At 35.6% G+C, this 22,056-nt stretch overlaps 3 protein-coding genes and 1 long non-coding RNA gene across 4 annotated transcripts; 2 read left to right on the top strand and 2 right to left on the bottom strand.

Moving 5' to 3' along the window:
* Nucleotides 1-334: 334 nt before the first annotated feature.
* LOC6652819 (probable cytochrome P450 28c1) lies at nt 335-2,546 on the bottom strand. Its single transcript, XM_002075437.3, has 5 exons — nt 2,368-2,546; nt 1,959-2,304; nt 1,114-1,524; nt 923-1,049; nt 335-860 (listed from the first exon to the last, which is right to left on the bottom strand). The coding sequence occupies exons 1-5, from the start codon at nt 2,544-2,546 to the stop codon at nt 427-429; spliced, it is 1,497 nt and encodes a 498-aa protein (XP_002075473.1). The 3' UTR covers nt 335-426.
* Nucleotides 2,547-8,588: 6,042 nt separating this feature from the next.
* On the top strand, nt 8,589-8,939 carry LOC111519634 (protein new-glue 1). The gene has a single exon (XM_023181306.1). The coding sequence runs from the start codon at nt 8,589-8,591 to the stop codon at nt 8,937-8,939; it is 351 nt and encodes a 116-aa protein (XP_023037074.1).
* Nucleotides 8,940-12,671: 3,732 nt separating this feature from the next.
* LOC111519647 lies at nt 12,672-13,630 on the bottom strand. Its single transcript, XR_002724426.2, has 3 exons — nt 13,311-13,630; nt 13,130-13,253; nt 12,672-13,066 (listed from the first exon to the last, which is right to left on the bottom strand). It is a non-coding gene; the product is annotated as an uncharacterized LOC111519647 (long non-coding RNA).
* Nucleotides 13,631-15,847: 2,217 nt separating this feature from the next.
* Nucleotides 15,848-20,209, top strand: LOC124460553 (uncharacterized serine-rich protein C215.13-like). The gene is made up of 2 exons (XM_047011580.1): nt 15,848-16,235; nt 19,806-20,209. The coding sequence occupies exons 1-2, from the start codon at nt 15,848-15,850 to the stop codon at nt 20,207-20,209; spliced, it is 792 nt and encodes a 263-aa protein (XP_046867536.1).
* The last annotated feature ends 1,847 nt before the right edge of the window (nt 20,210-22,056 follow it).

Raw genomic sequence — 22,056 nt, 5'->3', positions numbered from 1 at the left:
CTCATAAATTTGCAATGAAGGGGATAGTGATGCTGATCAAGAATAATTGAGATTTCAGGATTTTGTTTTGGTTTTAGAGGGAATAAAATGATTAAAATCGGCGTTAAGATTTTAGCTAAACTTAATTAAAACAAAAATTAAAAAGGTTCGATTTTGTGTTTATGTGAATTAGTTTCTAATTTCACTAAATCAAGGTTTGATATATAAAAACATAAGCATTTAATTGAAGAAAAAAGGGAAAATCAAGTATTTTAGTCTATTTTATTGTATGTTCTTCTGGCAACATTAGCCATATCGATTTCCATTTATTATTCATCATTTATTTCCCTTGATATAATATGAATATGGAGATCATAAAAACATAATTTTATTAATTAACCTTAAACTGTTCTCGTTAAATAATTTATAATACATGTATCTTTAATTTTAGTATCGTTTGACAAAATCAAGCCATACACCGCCTCGGTGAATGCCAACAAATATCGATGGGTCCAATTCAATGCCTGATCTTGTGCGTGGATTCACATGCACTTCGAATCTTAGCACAATGGCAGCCAATGCTGATTTGGCCAGAGCTAAGCCCAAACGCATTCCCACACATTGACGTGGCCCATGGCCAAAACCAAAGAAAATGCCCATCTTTTGAAGCGTTTTAAGGCCGTCGTTTAGAAAGCGTTCGGGTTGAAATTCATGTGGTTTGGGATAAAAGGTCGGATCGTGATGTAGGCCATAGATGGGTATCATTATATTGTCACCAGGCCTAATTATCAATGGCTCTGCATGATGTGAGCCGCAAAAGGTGTAGGGTTCAGTACAGGTTTTCGATGCCCAACCGCCAGCGGGATATATGCGTAAGGTCTCTGTCAAGAAGGATAATCATTATATGGAAATATGTAGCAAGTCGATTCATTTGGTATTTTACCATAAAGACAGGCTGACAAAAAGCTCAAATCATTAAGTACATCATAGCTGGGCAAATCAAGACCATTTACAGAGGCCTCTTTAACTTCCAAATAGAGTCTATGTTGATAATGCGGATAACGTCCCAACTGAACAAAAAGCAGTTATCAATTAATCTATGCAAGAGATATGTTCGTATCCCATGGTTTTTACCAATAACAGACAATGGGCTATAGTACAAGATGTCGTGTCCAATCCATCGAACATGAATGTCATTGCATGTGATATCAATTGGGTTTCACTCAACTGATGATTCTTCTGCAACTCTAGCAGATGATTAATAAAATCATTGCGCTGTTGATAATACGATCTTCTCAGTTTAAATGCTTTGCTTATGAGATCAACAAAAAAGTGATCAAAACTTTTTGGAAATATTTTGGGCTTTAGCCAATTCGGTAAATTTGGGAGTATGCCATTTAGTGCTCCAGCTAAGGCCAATCCTGGATTATCAGTGGACATCTCCTTGTTGTATTTAATTATGGGCAAAGGATTATCACTAAAGCAATTTGCTTGAATGCCCAAGACTCCATCAAATAGACTATCGCCAGTGAAGCGTAGGGCTAACTGAAAATAAGAACAACAACAATTAAAAGTCACAGTTAAAATGCAATCTTAAGACATCTTAGGTATTTAGGCCATTTAAACTGGTATAAAATTATCTCCAAAATATTTTGTAAAAATATCTACAATTATAATTACAGGGTAAGGACGCCGTTTTACGACATTAATTAAACTTAAGTACTTTTTCTTGAACCACGATTGAAAGTAAATTGAATTTCTCGTCGAATGAAACATGTTTCATAAGAATACGATAAAATTTAGATCGTTTTCTTTCGTAAGTATCCTTTCTTTCTTTATCCTTTTATCCTTTCATAGAAAAAGTGTTGGATAAATAGATATTTCTATGTCTATGTGTGCCTTTTAGCTGACTTAAGGCAGAAAATCGTTCGTTAATGTACGACTAATACAATGTTACCTTATTATTTTGTATTACTCACATCCATTGCATCTTGGGGCTTATTGGAGTGACTTCCTCTCTCAATAAATTGGCACAAGTCCTGACAAATGCTCTGCATTAGAGTGGAACTAGTGCGGATGCGTCCATTGGTTAGCAGGGTGGAGAATATGGCACGTTGTTGACGCCACTCATTGCCGTTCAGTACAAACGGATTGCAACAGAGAATTTGATCCTTTTCAATGTTGACCATGCGTGAAGCATCGTTGTCCATAAAATGCTTGAAACCACTTAGAAACACTTCATTAATTAATTTCGGTTCAAGCAATAGTAATTTTGGAGAGCGCATCAAATAGGTGCCCACATAACTCTGATTCTCACGATTTTTCCTGCAAGAGAAATTATATATGGTAAGTACTAAGGTATGATTAAAATTAGGAATGCCGACTGACAGATAAAGCTCTTGCATATCTAAAGTGAAATGTCGTCGAGGCCACACAATGTTGGGGAACGAGCCCAATAAGGGCCAAGCAAATGGCTCTTTTACTCCACGCTTTTGCCAATGACCAAAGTTCCAGGTGAAAAACAGATAGACAAACACCAAAAGTGCGATAAACAATGCTGTATACATACTGAAAGTTGTATAATAACTGATCAAGACTAACTGGTATATGTATTATTTAGATCTAGGGTTGTAGCTTCCGCTGGCAGCTTGCATGTGAGATCTCCATAGATCTAGACGACATGGCTATCGCAAGGGGAGCCACTGATACCCGAGATGACAATCAAAACTCATTGATTTAACTAACGACATTTTTGGTACGCCCATGGATAATCGCGTGTCGGTCTACATTATTGTGTCATCTTAGCTAAGTCGAATCTAAACTGAGCACTTACTACTTCTTATATAGTATATGTCTGATGAACAGTGTGTAGTTTTGATTAGATTAGGTGAATTGAAAATGGTGAATTCATCCACTTATTGTTGGATTTCTACATTAGAAGATTATTTGCCTCATTAGAAAATGTTATATGAAATTTTCAATTATTATGAAAGGAGTAACAATGTTTTGAGCAAGCAATTTAGAAAAATATATGTATATGCTGTTAGGTGGAAATGATCTATATACATATGTACATTAGGGGTGTTCTCTGTTGTATGGGGGAAAAAAAATATTTTTTCTTAAGTGCCGGGCATTTTTTATCCTTTTAGTCTCAAAAAAATTTTAAAAAAATTTGGTGCCGATCGGATCATGTTTAATGGGTGTGGAACTCACCTAAAGTTTTCAGTGTGATGCTTCCATATAAGCATACATAGCACCATACAAATATCATAAGAGTGAGCGAGATGGCATGCTATGAAATAAAATCTTAGTACATTGTTAACACTATTGATGTAATATTACAAAAAGAAAAGAAGAATAGAATCAAATGTTTCTTAATTAATGAGTATAACTTAAATTTTTATTATTATGACTGACCTGACAAAAAGGGTTTCTAAAACAAAAATATTAGTTAATCAGGATGATAGTGGTGGAAAGGACATTCCCATGGTCCTGAGGGTAGCTGAGATATCAAAGACACCTTTGAACACTCAAAGGTTATGCAATCGGATAATAATAAAGGTGGCGACTTGACGTCAATGTTTTAATGCCATATTTGTATGGAAACCTCATATTTGTTTGTGAAGTATATTGTTTATATTGAGTTAATACAACACAAACAAAAATCGCATTATTCAATCCATTTTCTTCATCGAATACACCTAGATATACCTGCATTAATTCGATTTTTTATTTGTTAACAAGTGTTATTTTATTTCATTTTTTAGAAAAAGAAAAGTCAGTGATCGAATGATGATTAATTGCTTTAACCTGGTCTTCTGTTTCATACCAGTTTTTCTCCAGAATCCAGGGTGATAAATGGTCGGATAAACAAGGTTCTTTTATATTTTAAACCAAAAAGTAAAATAAGATCTGACATACTCGATTTCTGTGCCATATCTACATAGCCTAGCCAGATTTTGACTATGAATATACTAACGAATGGCAATAAAATATAAATGAGTTCTAACGAGAAGTAACCATACTGGATCATGGTAATTTTGCATTATCTGATTGGGTAACCAAATGAGGATTTTTAATTATGTTCTACATACTCTACTTTTACATAATATATCATTTATTTATGTTTTAAGCCTACCTTTTCGATTAGTGATTTCCAATCTCCAATCACCAGTTTATCGTCAGCGAAAGGTGTCGAGCGATCAATGGGTTTTGATATTGGTTTGACATTGTTGATGTAGTTTGAGTGATTTTATGTGATGAATGGAAATCATTTGAATTTATTTGAAAGAAAAGCCAGCAAACGTTTCGTGGCAATGACATAAGATACAAAATGCCAAGCCAGATGGAAACAGACGCCGAGACGATAACCTAGGCGAAGTCAGAGGCTGTGGCAACGACTGAGCTGAAAGCTCCCAAGCCAAGCGAGGCATCAAAGAAAACAATGGGAACACCTAATTCAATAATGCGTAGCAAACGAAACTACAAAAAAACAAAAATAGGGGAGGAGAGGGGAGGGAGGGCAAAAGATCCAAATGGGGGCCAATGTCAACAAAAGTTGAGTGTTAATTTTTTTTTTCTTCCCGGCTGTTGTTTGTTTAGCAAAAAAATATTTCATAAACTTTTATCTGGCAAACAGCAAGTTCCGATCCATTGCGCAAATTCATGTGGCCTTGATGGGGGATGTTTTTTTTGCCTGCTTTTTTGCAGAATTCAACTTCAGTTCAATATCCTGAGAGGAAACGATCAATCAATGCGTAACCAAAAACTAGTTAATACTAATGGTAGTCCAAGTTAATCAATCATCCGAAATGCTTCAACAATATGCCGAGACAAATTTCTGAAATTGACATCGGTTGTGCATGACCAATTGAAATATTATACTTAGGTGAGGCTTGACGATCATTAAATGATCATATTAAGCGGATTATTATGAATAATGAAGATGATGGACTAGTTAGATAACATCTATATATGTATGCACCATATGTCTAATAATGTCTACCCAAGTCGATCAGTCAAGTTGTTGGACATAAATTGAGTAAATTGTCAAATTGTTTGTATGTGAGTCGAATCTTTTTAAGTATATTTGCTCGTGAGTAAGTTAAAAAAAGCAATTTTTCTTTTTAATATTTAATAGGCTAACTGATCTAACTAGATTGTTTTGTTCTTTGTCATACCAAATACATATATCTAAAAATTACAATGATTTTGAAAAAATTCCTCAGACAAGTTTCTTTTTGAACGAAAGTGTTTTGATTTTATTGAATGAATAAGATCTCAAACTAAAAATAATAAAAGTACTTAAAAATGTGATGTCCTTAGTTGATAAAACATTTGAAAAGTTCCTTAGATCGCAATGCAGATACCACGTTAGTAAAATCATGTTTAATCAATTTCAATACCCATGCGAAGGGTATATTCATTTTGGTGAGAAGTGTGCAATAAAACAGAAACATCTTCAACCAAGTATATATAATCTTGATCCGTTCGCCTGTCGTATGTATGTATATCTCGGACTCAGTCGGATCGTGACTAGCATGCCAGATTGGTCCAGCCTAAGATTGTAGACTGTTTTCTTGCGAACATTAGACTTTTTAGATAAAACCTTTTTTCACCTTGTTTTTGAATTGTCAACCTAATCTATTAAGGTTAGGAAAGACTAAGAAAATGAAGTAAGTAAGTCGTCTCGCCGACTTGGGTATACCATACACCAGGTGAAACAAATATTTAAAATTTCGAAAACCAAATGTATGTCTACTAAATTGTTTTAACATACCTCATACCATTTGCTATCTCGCTCACTCTACAAACACACGAGCACTCTAGCGCCGCCACTAGCCAACGGCCAATTCTGACCTTATGGATCGCGTAGCAAAATACGTTCATACGTATATTTTGTATGTCTCTAGTCCGATTTCAATCAAATTTGGTAGTTTTATAGAAATAGATAAGAGTTATTAGTCTGCCAAATTTGATAGCGATGGTCAAAAAATTGCAAGAGACAATCGGTTTTTGGGCGTGGCAACATATTAAAATATATATATTCTGCGCGTATACCAAGCCAGTATACATACTGAATTTGGTGAATTTTGCTTTGTTAGTTTTCGAGAAAATCAGTTTTGTTTAATTTGCGGGGGCGGAAATGGGCGTGGCAAATTTTTTAAATAGTCAATATCTGCGCGTCTATTAAGCTAGCTTACATACCAAATTTAATGTCGGGAGCTTTCATAGTTTTTAAGAAAATCAGTTTTATGTGAACTAAACGAGTATATAAACCAAATTTGATGTTTCTATCTGTTATACTTTTTAAGAAAAACAGTTTTATGTAAATTCTGGGGGCGTAAGGGGGCGTGGCCGAAATTCCAATTAACTCTATATATTTACATACCACACGAGTCTACATACCAAATTTGGTGGCTCTAGCTCTTATAGTCTCCGAGGTCTGCGTGCTCATATATTTTGTGGGGTCGGAGATGCTTCCTTCTGCCTGTTACATACATTTTGGCGACTTTAATATACCATTTCACCCTATGGGTGTATGGTATAAAAACTTGCAAGGGTATAGCCCCGGACCTCTAGTTTTTATTAAATTTAACATTGCAAATGGTTTTTTATCATGGACTCATAGTCTTAAATGATGTATAAAAGTCGCCAAAATACAAGTATTAACGCATTTATTTCCATTAATTTGAAATATTCTCGATCAGCATTATAGCCATGTTCAGTCTTCCATCCTTCCGTCTGCATGAACATCTGTGTATGTATCTTGGAGACTATTAAAGCTATAGCCACCAAATCTTAAGTGTGAACTAGTATTTGCTCATAAACGTTACCCAATTATAGCAACAAAACACACGTTAAATTTATTACTTTTCGCAATCTAAGATAAATTTAAAGCTAATTTTGAATATCTAATACCGAATATCTAATAGACCACTTAATTTCAAAAATATTCACTAAAAAACAGTCAAGTTTTACGTAGTTATTTGTATACGTCTACAAATTTGGTCTTATGAATTTGTCATTGTTGTTTTAATTGGGTGTAACAACTTGTTTGTTTGATCAATGACAAGTTTTAGTTAAAATATCCAAATAAATTTAAAGTTCTTGTCGAAGCGCAAATTTCATTCTGACAAATGCAAAATAAATAAAAACTATTTGTTAAGAAACACAAATATCGATGGATTCTCCAACCATCTTATTTATAGGCTCATAACCCATCAGAAATATTTATAGTTAAATATGTTTTTGTGCGCATCAAAATGAACAAAACAGATGTTACTAAAAAAACCTGGAGATTCTCATGAACTACTAAAATTTCATTGAATAAAATTTTAAAATTATTTTGACTTCGATTGTAGAGCATTTGCTAGCAAAATAAGGGCAGGGATCTTTGGACCCTTGCAAAAAGGGTATATTAATTTTCGTCAGAAGTGTACAACACATAGAAGGAAGCATCTCCGACCATATAAACCATATATATTCTTGATCAGCATGACGAGACGAGTTCAAATAGCCATGTCCGTCCGACCGTCCGTCTGTCCGTCCGTCTGGATCAACGCAAACTCCTCCTAGACCGTTAGAGTTACAGAGTTGAAATTTTGCATGTAGTCTTGTATATACTGCAGGGGTTGTACATATATCTCGGATTCAGCCGGATCGGACCACTATATCATATAACTCCCATAGTAACGATCGGTGGAAAACAGTGACTTTGATCAATAACTTCGTTACCAAAAAAGTTGCAAGGGTATACAAACTTTGACTCGGTCGAAGTTAGCCCCGGCCCTCTGGTTTTAATCTATTTTGTGTAATATCTGCATATAATTTCACATTCAGTATGATATTTATATTGCAAGTGCAGGACCATGATGATATTCTTTACCATCTTATTGTTTAGTAGTAAGTGGTAGGAATAAGCTGATATATTCTATTTTTTACTTCCTGTATCTATTTATATATGAATACGGGAATAATCTATTATGCATTAAGTCAATTAAATTGATCTCGAATAGAATAAAACAGCTTAAAAATACTTTGTATTAATTTCTCTTATAACTTTATCTTGGCTTATTAAGTTGATAACTGAAAAGATAGACGTAGGTACATAAACAGAGAATGGCAAAACGTTGCTTGAACATTTAAAAATATTTCATTTTCTGCTGACGGTTTTGTTCAATGTTAAAAATAAAACATGTTTATGCCAAAAATGTCTGCAGAATAAAAACAAAGGCAAAAGAAATACATACTACATATGTACATATAATATTTTTTGTTCAATTTTTGCAAATGTTAGTTGTTGTTGTTGTTGTTGTGGGAAACACAAAGTCATTGTCAAAAAACCAAATTGAAGTCATAGTTAAGAAATGTATTGTCCCAGAATATAAGAGACAAATGGTATATTCAAAGAAATGGCTAAAAGAAAGCGTTCTGCTGTTGCCTTTTTGTATTTTAGGTGTATTTACTGCTCGCAAATAAGTATTAATTATTTTGCAAAAATATTTTTTGCTATAAAAAGACAGTTAGTGATCCAACAGAGGTCACAAATTGGCACTTACGGTCAATTGAATCAGTAATACTAACCAAAAAAAAAAAAGGAAAGAACCATGCGTTTCCTTGGTGTCCTAGTCCTAGCGTGCTCGCTGGTTGCTGTTGCTTATGCCGCCTCGAGTTCTTCGAGTTCTTCGAGTACTTCGACTGGTACGGCTACAACAACAACCACAACAACAACGACAACAACAACAACAACAACCACGGAAGCAACAACAACGACAACTACGGAGGCAACGACAACAACCACATCGTCATCAGCATCCTCATCCTCATCCAAGAAGAAGGTTAAAAGGCATTTCAAAAGAGTAAAGAAGGAAAAGAAAAATTCAAAGAGCAGTTCCAAGAAGAAGAACAAGAACAAGAAGAAGAAGAAGACGGTCACCCGTCACCGTCGATCGGGATAAGCCCGTAACGTTGTACCTTATCCTTTATTCAAAACGGCTATGAATCCTTTTATTATCCTTTTATGTACACTTTAACAAACCAAACCAAAATGTCAAATTAAAATAATCGAACATTTTTTTGTCAAGCTTTAATTAACAATCGTTAATGAATTGAAACAAAACCCAGGGGACAGTGCCGTTTTAAAGTACCCTTAAAAGTTTTTTGGTTACTCTTCCCTTACCTACAGCCATCAAAAACATTTTGTTGAAATGGAAGTCGAGTTTTCACAAAAGAACGGTCTAGAAACTCAAGCTGGAACAGTGCGGCTTAAATAGCATGTTATTTTATAGTGTGTTTTTAAAACAGCTATATATAACATAATTATCCGATTTTGATTGAATCAAAAATACCTGCACCCTCACCATCCTTTCAAGTCCCTCTCCAGATAATACATATCACGCAAACATACCACCTATTATAATCAAAAGTAACCATGTAAATATGTGAAAATGTAAAATGTATCAAGCCGAAGGCCTTAGCTGCCACCGCTTTAGTTCCTAAGTTATCAATAATTTGAATTATTCCTAACTTTACTATAAATAAATATAGTTAACTGTAAGTTAATATCTTAATAGGTAACAGACAAAATTAGGCTTTTCCAACCCCATAATATATATATATTCTTGATCAGCATCAACACCCGAATCGATCTAACCTTGTCCGTCTGTCCGTATGAGCACCTACATATGTAGATCTCGGAGACTACAAGAGATAGAGACACCAAATTTGGCATGTAGGCTCGTGAAGTTTATCAAATTAGATAAAATTGATTTTTTGTAAGACTATTAGCCACAGACATCAAACTAACTAAGGTAAAATCGCTAAATTTGGTATGTAGACTTGTTTAGTATGCGCGCAATTTGTGAAATTTTAACTACGCCCCCTTCCCCCTTCAAAATTTAGATAAAACCGATTGCCTCCTGTAATTTTTTGACTATCGTAATCAAATTCAATAGACTTATTAATTCACCAACCCAGAAAATAGTAAAATCAGACTAGAACTAAGCGGCGCGTACAAAGCCAGTATACAAACTAAATTTAATGTTTTTAGCTAAAGTTTTTAAGAAAATCAGTCTTATGTGAATTCTGCGGGCATAAGAGGCGTGGCCAAAATTGGAGCAACCTCCACATATTTACTTACTACACGAAATGCATACCAAATTTTGTGCCTTTAGCTCTTATAGTCTCCGTGATCTAAGTGTTTATACGGACGGTAGGACGGACGGACAGACAGACAGCGTGGCTTTATCGACTCGGCTGTTGATGCTGATCAAGTATGTACTCCTTCTGCCTAGACTTGACATAAACTCAATAGAAATTGCTATTGATAGAACAAAGCATTTTCAACCAATTAAGATGTACTCTATAAAGTATATCCTTGCTTAGAATTTTCGGACAAGCCCATCAAGGCATGTAGAGTGGTTTGACTGTTCAATTATTGGTAAGTACACTAAGCTATAGCAGAAATCCTTATCATTAAATTTCAAACTCTTCTGTTAGGTTTGCTAATATCAAAATTAAATTGCCCGATAATTACGATTAACACGAATGTTGTGTGTATTCAAGTTTGGAAAGTTTCATAGAGTCATTAAATTTAATGTTTGCTTGATTTATTTTTGTTGTCATCTAATAAATTTTGAATGTCATCGATTGTTTTATCATCGAATCATTTAGCATCAACTAAATGAGAAGACGCCTTGTTTTAGGGAGTTTAAGTTAATATTGAGTTACGATGATTCTGCATTACTCAAGCTGTGCCCTGTTGTATTACAAAATATCAAACTAAAGACAAAACAATTGAAAATATATTTTTTTATTTAAAAGGTACATTTATCGTGTAAGATAAAGTTTTGTGGAGTGCCAAGTGTGCACAGTTGGCCAACAGGATGCCTGCGGAGCTCTTGTAATGAGAAAACGACAGCCAATGATGAAGGAAGCGCTTAATGACACCTTGGGACGTTGACGCGCACACCAGAATATAGCCAGGAAAACAGAAGAAAAAGAATGGAGGAGCCGATTACCGGATAGAGAAAGTTGTAATTGAGAGAAGTCTACTAAAGTAACAATTGGTCCCAATAACATTCCCATCTGTAGGTATGTAGGGCATTACGAGATATTATATGTATGTACATATATACCACTGCGGCCCCATACAAAAATTGAAGATAAATTGATCGTTTCTGGTATGCAATAATAAAGAATAAGAAAATTAGGGAACAAAGAGTTCATAACGATAGGTTAAAGCCTTTTGTTTCGCAATTTCCTTAATTTTCTCGTAAGTACTTTAAGTTTGATCATATTTACTTGTAAATGAATATTGAAAATATTTATGGATTCATGAATATTTATTTATTTTTATTTCATTTTTGATTTTTTTTTTGAAAAGAGAAAAAAATATTATCTCAACTATGTCTTGCACAGCGAGCCAGAGACGTGGAAAAAATTGTTGTTAGAGTATGTGGTTGGCTCACAATTCAGATATATGTATGTACATTTCATTTTTCAATAAAAGTTTAAAAAAAAAAAAAAAACAATCTCCAACCACATTGTTAGCAAAAGCCTATCAAAGAGTTAGTAATTCGCAAGTTGCACTTTCGTGCATCAACTTGCTGATAGAGGCTTACATTTATAATTACTAAATAAGGCAAGTTAAGGCTTGCGCATTCCTGCGGCCCCCTTGCGTTTCTTCGCTCTTTGGCGAAGTTCAGCTTTCAGTTGATCAATACGCTCTTTGCAGCGTTGTCGGTCCTCCTCCGTCTTGAAGGTGGCCAGTAAGTCTACTTCCAGTCTCTTCTGCTGGAGTAGCTTACGTACCTGGCCTCCTCGTTTTGTTGTCTTCTTGATTGGTGTGGGTTTTTCCTTTCCATCGTTGGGATACAACTCTATCGCTTCTTTTAGTGTTGGTGCGTCCCTTTGCTCGATAGGAGCAGATTCCGCAAAGGGAATATCTTCGATGTTGTTCATCTGAGATTTGTAGATGTGTATTTATACTTATGTCGTACACCTTTATTTTGTTTTGTTGTTGTCTGGCTAGTGCTGCTGGTTGTAGCTCTCTTCATCAAGTCTTTGAGAACTCCAGGTGGTGTTTTTTTTTATTCGTAAATTTTTTTTTATTTTGTGTTAGGAGTTTGCTTGCGTTTTTTGCTGTAGGTCCTTTAATATCCTGTCACGGTCGCCATGTAATGACCGGGTTCCATTTGAGAAAAATAATATTAAGGACGGACACGTCAGTGTCAGTTGATTCTAGTTTTCAGATTGATTTTTATTCAGAAAAATATTCTTTGCTTAACCTATGTTAACATATATATTCTTATGCTGCGACTTATGCGACAGCTACAAAGAGAGGGAGAGTGTCAGTACATACATACATATTATTTAGGGCGCTTGCATCAAAGTGCTTGGTCAGCGTTCACACGCTGGCTTGGCCCTAGCTCATGTTACGCGTGTGGATTGTTGCCTATGTGAATATATGTACATACATATATGTATAAATGTACATACATACATACATATATGAACATATGCTTAGCTGTATATTTATGTGAATATGTTTATGTGCATACATCAATGTATTCATATAAACATATTCAAGTGCACACTTATATTTTATTGCGTACCCATTGAATTGTTTATAGTTGCAACAAAGTGTTACAAGTTGAGCTCTTTGTGTTAAATGATTTTAGATATGAATATACTAGAAATAGTTGAACTATATTTAAAACACATGCATTCTTTACAATTTGAATAGCCAAGTTTCCAATCATCGTCTTCGGAAATTGACAATTGCTTCTGCCGACAAAGAAGTCTCACTGGGGCTAGCACTGGGAATAAACCAAGCATCTGTATCCATCGTAGTCCTTTGCACATCCTCCAAATGGGAATAACGATCCGTATTGTAAGCTCCCCCTTTCATTCTCGTTGTAACATTCTACGTAGGCTGACAACATCTTTAAGCCCAAATTTCGGTTGAAAAACTAATAGAACAAATTTAAGAATTATGGATACTTTGAAGTGCGAAAACTAAAAGGAAAACGTCTGTCCACAAATGCCAAAAGGTCGCCAGGATATCCCGCAATAGCTATCTAAACTGTATACGTGAGTTAAAAAAAAAAATTAACTTATATCAAACTATGGGAAGCTTCTTTTTTACATGTCTTTTCTGGCGTCTATTTTTGGGTCTTTTATGGCGTGTTTTCTGGCGTTTGTTGTCTTGTCTTCCTGTCAACAAAAGGAAAACATTTTCTTCTTGATGTCTTTGAATTTCGGTTGAATTCCTGCAAGGAAGGTACAAGGTAAATAATAAACATGGGCTAACTTTACGAATTTCCTACCATTAATTCGTATTTCTGTTGTTTTGCACAAGTTAGTCGATTCCGTTGCCTTTGCTCCTTTACGGACAGTCTCTTGAGGTAAAAGGCCGCAATTATTTTCCGTAAGCTCACGTAAAAAGTTATGGTATCCATTGCGGGTTATCCTGGCGATCTTTTGGCATTTGTAGACAGACGTTTTCCTTTTAGTTTTTCCACTTCGAAATAGTCATAATTCTAAAATTTGTTTTATTAGTTTACTAACTGAAATTTTAGCCTAAAAATGTTGTCAACCTATATAGAATGTAACAACGATAATGAAATCGAATTCATGTGCTCGACCAGAACGAGCTCAGATGGCCTACTATTTGCCTAGATTTCAGTTTACTTGTATAAATATTTGTATAATTATTAGGCTTAAATATTAACTTAGTAGCATCTTCATAAGAAGGAAGAAGCTGCAGGACACCTAAAAACGCGATGTAGAAGACCAATTGACCGATCGAGGCGACGCACTTGGAGTTAGAGTATGCAGAAACGAAGAAGCAGCATTGTGTTGAGTGCTGGGGGGAGAGCGAGAGTGCTGCAATGTTGCTTCGTCATCACCAAGCCAAGGGGCTTGGATCGGCATGGATTGTACTTAATATACAAAGCTTCTTTTTGTTTTTTCCCCCTTGCACAGGGTATACTTAAATTGGTCAGATGTTTGTAACGAAGAGAAGAGACGTTCCCCACCCCATAAAGTTTATATATTCTTGATCAGCATCAACAGCCGAGTCGATTTAGTCATGTATATTCTTTAAGGGGTCGGAAATGGTTCCATTTGCCCTTAACATACATTTTAGGATTAACCTCCACCTGATGTGGCGATCGCTCGCTTATGAAGTTTTCTACATCTTCAAACTATTGATCCTTGTAGTATTCTTGGTAATAAAATCTGCCAAAAAATATGCTGGACTGAAGTACTTACTGAAGGCCTTTGCCGTGACTCGCAGTCAACCCGCCAACTCACCAAACTGCCAACCCTCCCTCACTAATTACTTAACGGCTTAAATGCTGCGTTGGCATTATATAAACAAGTATGCAATACCGCAATCACCGGCATCCCCCCTCCACCATATTCCGGACGGTGCAAGGAAAAGCTTTGCCACTAAATCAGAAAAAGTAAAAGAAAGTTCTCAATCTAACAATAAGTAGATGTCATAATATGACATAATCATAATGATACATAAATGTCCATTACCTCGACCAGTTGATCTACCAGAACATTTAGAACATTTAGGGAACAGAATAGAATTAAATGAGATGTGAAAACACTTAAAACTAGACCAAATATCGTCCACAGGACATCGTCTTCAATAGAAATGATACATATGTAATGAAATTTATTTATAACACATCTGCATTCTTAACAATTTATATAACCAAATTTTTAATCGTCTTCGGAAATTGACATGGTTGCTTCTGCCGACATGACATTGCAGTTGGACAAAGTACTTTGGGTGGACTCTGAATTCGTCGATGACTCCGGACTCTTAGTGGCTGCAGTGGCTGTAGGCACCTGTGTTGGGTTGGTGCTGCCCAAAGAAGTCTCACTGGGGCCAGCACTGGGAATGAACCAATCATCTTCATCCATCATTATCATGGGTGTTGGCGAAGTAAAATGTACCCTCCTGGTAAATGACACCAGACTCGGTTGATGTCTTCAGAACTTCAAGCAGCTCCTGCACTATCGTGCTCCACTTGGTCTCTTCCGGTGTTTGTTTCTTAAAATGTTCCACGATTTTGTACAACTGTTGTGGCTCCACTTGCTCCCGAAGGAATTCTACAAGCTTTGCTTCGTCTACAAAAATTTTTTTCCATTTTAATAAATTTGAGAGCACAAAATATAATCAAAATAGGGGAAGCCAGAAAAACGATACGTATTGTAGATCAACTTAGAATGAAGTGAGACTACAAATCTATCCAGCTCCTGAAATTGACTTTAGCCAAGGCATGATGAGTGAAGGAAAAAGCAAGGCCAAACTGATATCTCTTTTTGAGATCGAAATTTATTTTGTTTTTGATCCTAATAAAACAAAACAAAATAAAAATTGCAAACGCAGTCCTCGGTAGATGAGTTGTCTAAGTGGCCTAGTCATTTTAGTCAACTGAACAACGAGGATCCAGGTTCGAATCCCAGGCTAGTGTATGGATGTAGTTTTCGTCTAAGCCGAAGGCCTTAGTTGCCAGTGCTTGTAAATATAGTTAGGTTGATAGTTTATAACTATATCCTATACTTTAATAATAATAATAATAATAATAAAAAGTGCAAACGAAATCAGAGTAGCACAGTGAAATATAGATTCAAGACGAGCAAAATCTCAGGTTGGCCTTGCTTTTGCCGTCACTTATCATTCCTTTAGCTAAAGTCAATGTAAGGAGCTGGATACATTTGTAGTCTCATTTCAATTGAAGTCGTCGTCCAGTACGGATCTTTTTCTGATTGGTTAAAATTTTTTGAAATTTATTAGTAGCAACTCTTCTTGTCAATATCATTATTTTTCTTCTCATTTGTTATAATGCCAGAAATTTTAGTCGACCAAAATAAAGTATTGGAATTCCTTCGAGAGCAGGTGGAGCCGCAAACTTCGTGGCAGATTTATCTTCACTTTCAAATGCAGACCACGGATCCGATGAAGCATGAAACGGTAGAAAAGCAGCAGGTGGATGTCTTGAAGACCTCCACCCAGTCTGGTATCATACAGAAGAAGAATGATTATTACTGCGCCAGCACTTATGTGGAGGATGTGAAAAGGATCCTGATGGATGATAATAAATGGTTCACTCCCAGTAAGATTTCTTTGGGCACAGGCAGTGAAATCTCTGTTGGAAGTCAGATGAGCGTAAGCAGTGCAGTTTCCATCAAGGAAGCAGACAGCAGTGTTAACAGTGTGGTGTCCACTTCAAGTACATTGTCCAACTGCAGTGGCATGTTGGCAGAAGCACATGTTTTAGGATCAAAGATATTGACCAAAATTCTAAATATGAGATATCACTTAGATAATGTGTAATATATAGGGTGTTGTATATTGAAATGCTGTATAGAATATACAAATTTAATTTTATAGAGTGTATATAAGAGCATCTCAAGATAAGATTTGACGTACGATTTTCTAAGTTTAATTATGGATAAAACATTTCTAATAAGTAACTAAACAATATTTACATGTAAATAATTGTTTGTGGAAAAAACAGTTGAAATCATATTGTATTGAATAAGTATTGATCAATTTATTGATAATTCTGGAGCATAAAAAACTGTTGAAAAACATAAATGTACGAAATGACAAATCGATTTTCCTCTGTTTTTGAGCGAATCTGTCGATAACTTCTTCCACCGCGATATCAATATCTCTGTTAATACTCATTAGAGCAAGTCCGTTCAGCCTATCTTCTCCAATTGAATTTCTTATCCAATTTTTTAAACGCCTCAAAGTTGAAAAGCTCCGTTCACTGCTAGCAATGGTCACAGCTAACGTTGCTCCTATCTTCAAAAATTTTGAAACGTTGGGAAAAAGTCCTTCGTTGCAAAGATTTAATGCGTCGATGAATGTCTTCGGATGAGTTTCTGCCCCAATCCAACGTTGTCTCCACAATAGGACTTCATTTATTACTATGGAAACAGCTGCCTCAGTAGCTGTTGGCCATTGATCCATTATTACTTCGACAGTTTCAGAAACAATACCATTTTCAACTCCTTTTTTAACCAATTTTTCAGGGAGGATATTTTCAATAATTGACAATGTCATTTTGTGTTTGACGAATCTGTCAGATAAGGAAGATATGAAGTGATCGAGGAATGGTATGAATATTGATTGGAGATAATATTCTTCTGCCGAGCTGTTCTAGTAATTTTGTCAGTGTTTTTGAAATTGAACAAACCTGGGAACTTCAATTTTTTCTCCTATTGATTCAGCTAATTTTTCAGCATCAGCGAATACTTTTTTGAACTTTGATGCAACGTTTTCCCTCATTTCTTTCAACAAAACAGCCAAATCATCAGCCGCCGAAACAGCTGCAGAGAGATAAACTCTTTTCCCTTGGAGGTAAGAAGTTAAAGGTTGTGTAAGAGAAAAAATTTCGTGGATTATTGTCATCGACACAATGAACTTTTCAATGTATGTAGATAGCTAAAAGCACTTTTGGAACTTTCAGCGTTTCCACATTCATTAATTTTTTCCAAACTCAAACAAATGGGAACAAACATTTCTTTGAAGCAGATTACAGCATCAAGTCTTTCAGTCCATCTTGTTTCACACAATTTCTTCAATCGTTCTTTTTTTGTTGAACAATCCAAAGTCTGAACGGCATCCGGTTTATCCCCAAAACTCCCCCCGTTACTACGCCACTGAATTCTAGGGTTCTGTTCCCATGTGCATAATGGAAGATTTTGTTTGCAACTGAGATGGCTGATAAATGTTCTGGTAGGTCAACTGGTCGATGTAATGGACCAACTGTGTCCATTGTCGCTGTGTTGAAAGCGTGTGTATGTACAAACTCTGTCATGACGAGTTTTGTGTTGATGCCAGTATGATCTTGTATTAATCATAATTCCAAGCACCAATGGGGTGATACGGTATAATAAAGTCGCCAAAATGTATGTAACAGGGAATAGGATGCTTTTCCGAACACCATAAAGAATAAACGTTCTTGATCAGCATCACCAGCCGAGTCGACCTACCCATGTCCGTTCATTCACCTGTCTGTATGAACAAATAGATCTCGGAGACTATAGGGGACAGAGAGACCAATTTTTGTAGGTAGATATACATATAATGCGTACAATGATCAAGTTTGTTGCAAATTTCTGCCACGCCCGTTTCCCCAGCCGTTATTATTTTCAAAGCGTTTTACTCAGACTTGAGCCCCTTGGCTTGGTGATGCTGCTTTTTCGTTTCTGCATACTCTCACTCCAAGTGCGTCGCCTCGATCGGTCAATTGATCTTCTTCTACATCGCGCTTTTAGGTGAGTGCAGCTACTTCCTTCTTATGAAGATGCTACTAAGTTAATATTTAATCCATTATAAATGCTAAACGAATTGTTTAAGGTTTTTTCTCGCTACTCATATTTATACCGTGTTTTTCAGTAAGAGCGCTTCCACTTTTTTTTTGAATAAAACACAAACGGTTTGACTTTTTTAACTAATTTTTTTTTTTATTTTCGATTTTGAACATATACATACATTTAAGTATGAAATTTGATTTCTTTTGCATAACCACCCCGTGCACGTCTTACGAAGTCCAATCGTTGTAATTTTCGACCACTCTTTTGCATAAATCGGCCGAAATTCCAGCTATTTCGCGTTCAATATTGGCTCTGAGCTCACCAATCGTCGGCTTATTACTGTAGACCAATGACTTCACAAACCCCAAAGAAAATAGTCTAGAGGCGTCAAACCACACGAGCGCGGCGGCCATTCGATCGGTCCATTTCTGGAAATAACGCGCTCATCGAACTTACTCTTCAACAAATCAATTGTAACGTGTGCTGTGTGGCTTGAGGCCCCGTCCTGCTGAAACCACTTCTTGCTCTTACTCGCACCGGAACATTATGTAGCGAAGACGTAGATTTAAATTTTTTCACTAGACGGTCGATTGTCGAACTGGATGGCTTGTTAAATGGACCGTAAAATGGCCATAATAAAGTTTACAAATGACAAGCGAAAAATAAAAAATATTACGTCGTTCGCCCTCCCTATCGGAAAAAAGTTGAAGCGCACCTATTGAAAAACGCATTATTATTACTACTACTACTACTGTTGTTATTGTTTTCTACATATACTAAAAGGATCTAAACCAGATTTTATTTGCCTTCCACACAAACAGAAATATAATATACATAAAAAAAAACACTTTCTTTAATTGCGAGTGAGGATCTTGAAGTGATCACAAAAGCCTGATAAAGTCGATTCGAAAATTATTTTAAAAATCAACAAAATCATAATGAATGAAACATTATAATCGCATTTTACTAACTGGTAATATAAGTCAAGTCCAGAGAGAACTTTGAAGCCCGTTTTTTTTCTATATACACTTACATATATCCATTTCCTCCACTATAGAGAGATTTCAATCAAAACTTCTCACAATTTAATATAGACTCTATTTTTAATTGTTCACAGAAAGTAACTTTTATACTGTGACATTAGATTGGCTATATATACATAAGTAGGTAGTATAAATAGTACGAACATCTTAAAATGAGTGAAAAGTTGGTAAACATAAGAAGACAAAAGGGAGATAGACATATTTCACTCAAAAGTGTTCAGAACTTTGAATATTTGCACATCTTTTATTTGTTAAGATAATAAGATGATACAGAAATTCTATTGTATTTGGAACTTAATATTTATATTCATGTCTATAAAGGTAAACAATATTTTTGGCATAAATAGCATGTCAAAATTGACGATTAATCCAGATCCAATCGTAAGATCACTAAAGCAATAATGCGTTTTCTTTGTGTTTTGGCACTAGGCCTTTGCCTGGTGGTACTAAGAGCCGAATCAGCTTCTACTCCGGCTTCGTCTTCGCCGTCAACCTCACCGTCGACCTCACCTTCGACTTCACCCTCGACTTCACCGTCGTCAACCTCACCAGCAGCATCAACACCGTCGACGACAGCCACCACCGAAGCATCAACAACTGCCACAACTGAAGCCACTACAGCCGCTGCCACAACCACTGCGGCCAGCGCCACCACCACCACGGAGGCTAGCTCAAGTGCAAGCTCAAGCTCGAGTAAGAAGAAGCATATAAAGCATTTTAGAAGGGTCGAGAAGAAGAATAAGAACAAGAAGAATAAGAACAAGAACCGGAACAAGAATAAGAATAAGAACAAGAAGAAGAAGAAGACGGTAACCCGTCATCGTAAGGGATAAGTTTGAAACTCTTTCCCTAATCTCTGCTTCCGAAACGGCTATGAAACCCTTAAATCTTGTTTTAAATCCACAATGTGTAAATTAAATATGTAGACATTTTTTATCAAGCTTAATTCCACGATAGTTTGAGAACTTTCAATAATCTATTATCTTCTATGGGTAGTATATTTTGGGGAAACTTCCGTTTCTGTATAGGAGAAGATTGACAATGCAAAGAAATGTACATATATACTTATGGTTATCATATATGTACATGTAATTATCATACTTAGTTAATATAGAGTGAGATAGATAACCATATCTCAGAGTGAGAGATAATTTTCATTTTGCTTGTAATTCTCAATTAGTTTAAGCATTGAAAATATGACATAACCACAGAGATTCTGAAGTTCTTTAGCAAAGTTATCTGATGATGGAAACGAGCTGCATAACATTTTGTGTTGGCCATGAAATAACTTTCGTGCCTTTAAACCACGAGCTTAAACTTTGCAAAGACGCTTTTGTTATATTTTTGGAAAGTGTATTTGAATCTATTCTATATTAGGTCGATTCGCCTTCACAGGTCACACGATGGATGACTAACTAATAGTAAGACTCATGTGCATCTGGTTTATACATATGTATGTGCCTATGTGTATGTACATATGTACGTGCCTATGTGTATGTACATATGTATGTATGTATGTATATAAATTGACTTTTAATTGCATTTTCAGCCAGTTAATCGAGCGAACTACTAAAATTCGCACACATTTTTGTGGGTCACAGAGCAACCGCAACATGATGGTTTGACACTTTTCCTTTCTAATTTTCGAGCTATTTTTTAGGCCTCAGTATGAACTTATGTCTTATATGTGCATATATGCATGTATGTGTAGGGGTTTCGAGTGCCTGTGTATGTGTGTGTGTGTGTGTGTTAATATTGACTTGCTACTTTAGCGGAAATTGGGTTAAATGGGGCAAAGCCGGAGATTGTCTCCTTGACTTGAAATTGCATTTGAATTAAATCAGCAGGCAATTTGCAGTCCATATTGGTGGTCTTATACCACACACACACACATATACACAGACAAAGAGACACAAGCAAGCACACCCACAAATATGGCTATTCACACACACATACACTCATATATATATACATATATATGTATATATATATATATATGGTGAAGATGGGGGTATAACCAGAGAAAAGAGAAGCTTCAGAAGCCATCTCCAACTGGGTTACGTTCCATTCATCCTTTTTAGATGCCTGTAAAACTCTTTTCTCTCACTTGTGCATATATGTACATACATACATACATATATCTTGGGCATGTGTGAGTGCAAATGGAAGAATTGTATATTTGTAGCAATTATGGGTATTAGTGGTGAATGTGGTTTGATCTGGTGTGTTGGGTTCATTTCCTGTCCGCTCTGTTGTGGTCTGCTCTGTTCATGAGAATGTGACCTTAATTGGTTATAGATGGCATAGATTCTAATTAAGCATCATCATAATTTGACTTAAGATAGTTGGAAACAGTTTTTTTTACATACATACATTTGTTGTAACATATGTTATATGTATGTATATGTGGAATAGAGAGGCATTAAATGGTTAGAGTTATTCGTTTCATTTGCTTTGAAATGAAATACTATTTACATATTGAAGTCCTTTACATTAGTAAGACTAATAAATTTTAAAATTTTACCAATTTGATTAGTTTTTTTACCAAAAGCAGCTGCAAACTAACAAGTCCTAAACTTTTGCATATTTTTAAGCTTAAACCTTTATTTTCTTGAAGGTTATGGTTTTTATACCCTTGAAGAAAGGGTATATTAATTTTGGTCAGAAGTGTGCAACGCAT

Source organism: Drosophila willistoni (assembly GCF_018902025.1).
Source record: "Drosophila willistoni isolate 14030-0811.24 chromosome XL unlocalized genomic scaffold, UCI_dwil_1.1 Seg142, whole genome shotgun sequence".
In the NCBI taxonomy this organism is placed as follows: Eukaryota; Metazoa; Arthropoda; class Insecta; order Diptera; family Drosophilidae; genus Drosophila; species Drosophila willistoni.
Note: the sequence above shows the minus strand (reverse complement) of the source record. Positions and strands in the feature narration are given on the sequence as shown.

Bases quoted from the DNA above. Each gene is read 5' to 3' on its own strand.
- LOC6652819 (XM_002075437.3), bottom strand. From the start codon at position 2,546: ATGTATACAGCATTGTTTATCGCACTTTTGGTGTTTGTCTATCTGTTT. The intron at 1,050-1,113 runs GTAAAAACCATG...CTTTTTGTTCAG, and splicing joins TAGCCCATTGTCTGTTATTG to TTGGGACGTTATCCGCATTA. The intron at 861-922 runs GTAAAATACCAA...CCTTCTTGACAG, and splicing joins TTTGTCAGCCTGTCTTTATG to AGACCTTACGCATATATCCC.
- LOC111519634 (XM_023181306.1), top strand. From the start codon at position 8,589: ATGCGTTTCCTTGGTGTCCTAGTCCTAGCGTGCTCGCTGGTTGCTGTT.
- LOC124460553 (XM_047011580.1), top strand. From the start codon at position 15,848: ATGCCAGAAATTTTAGTCGACCAAAATAAAGTATTGGAATTCCTTCGA. The intron at 16,236-19,805 runs GTACATTGTCCA...TTTTGGCACTAG, and splicing joins CAGTGTGGTGTCCACTTCAA to GCCTTTGCCTGGTGGTACTA.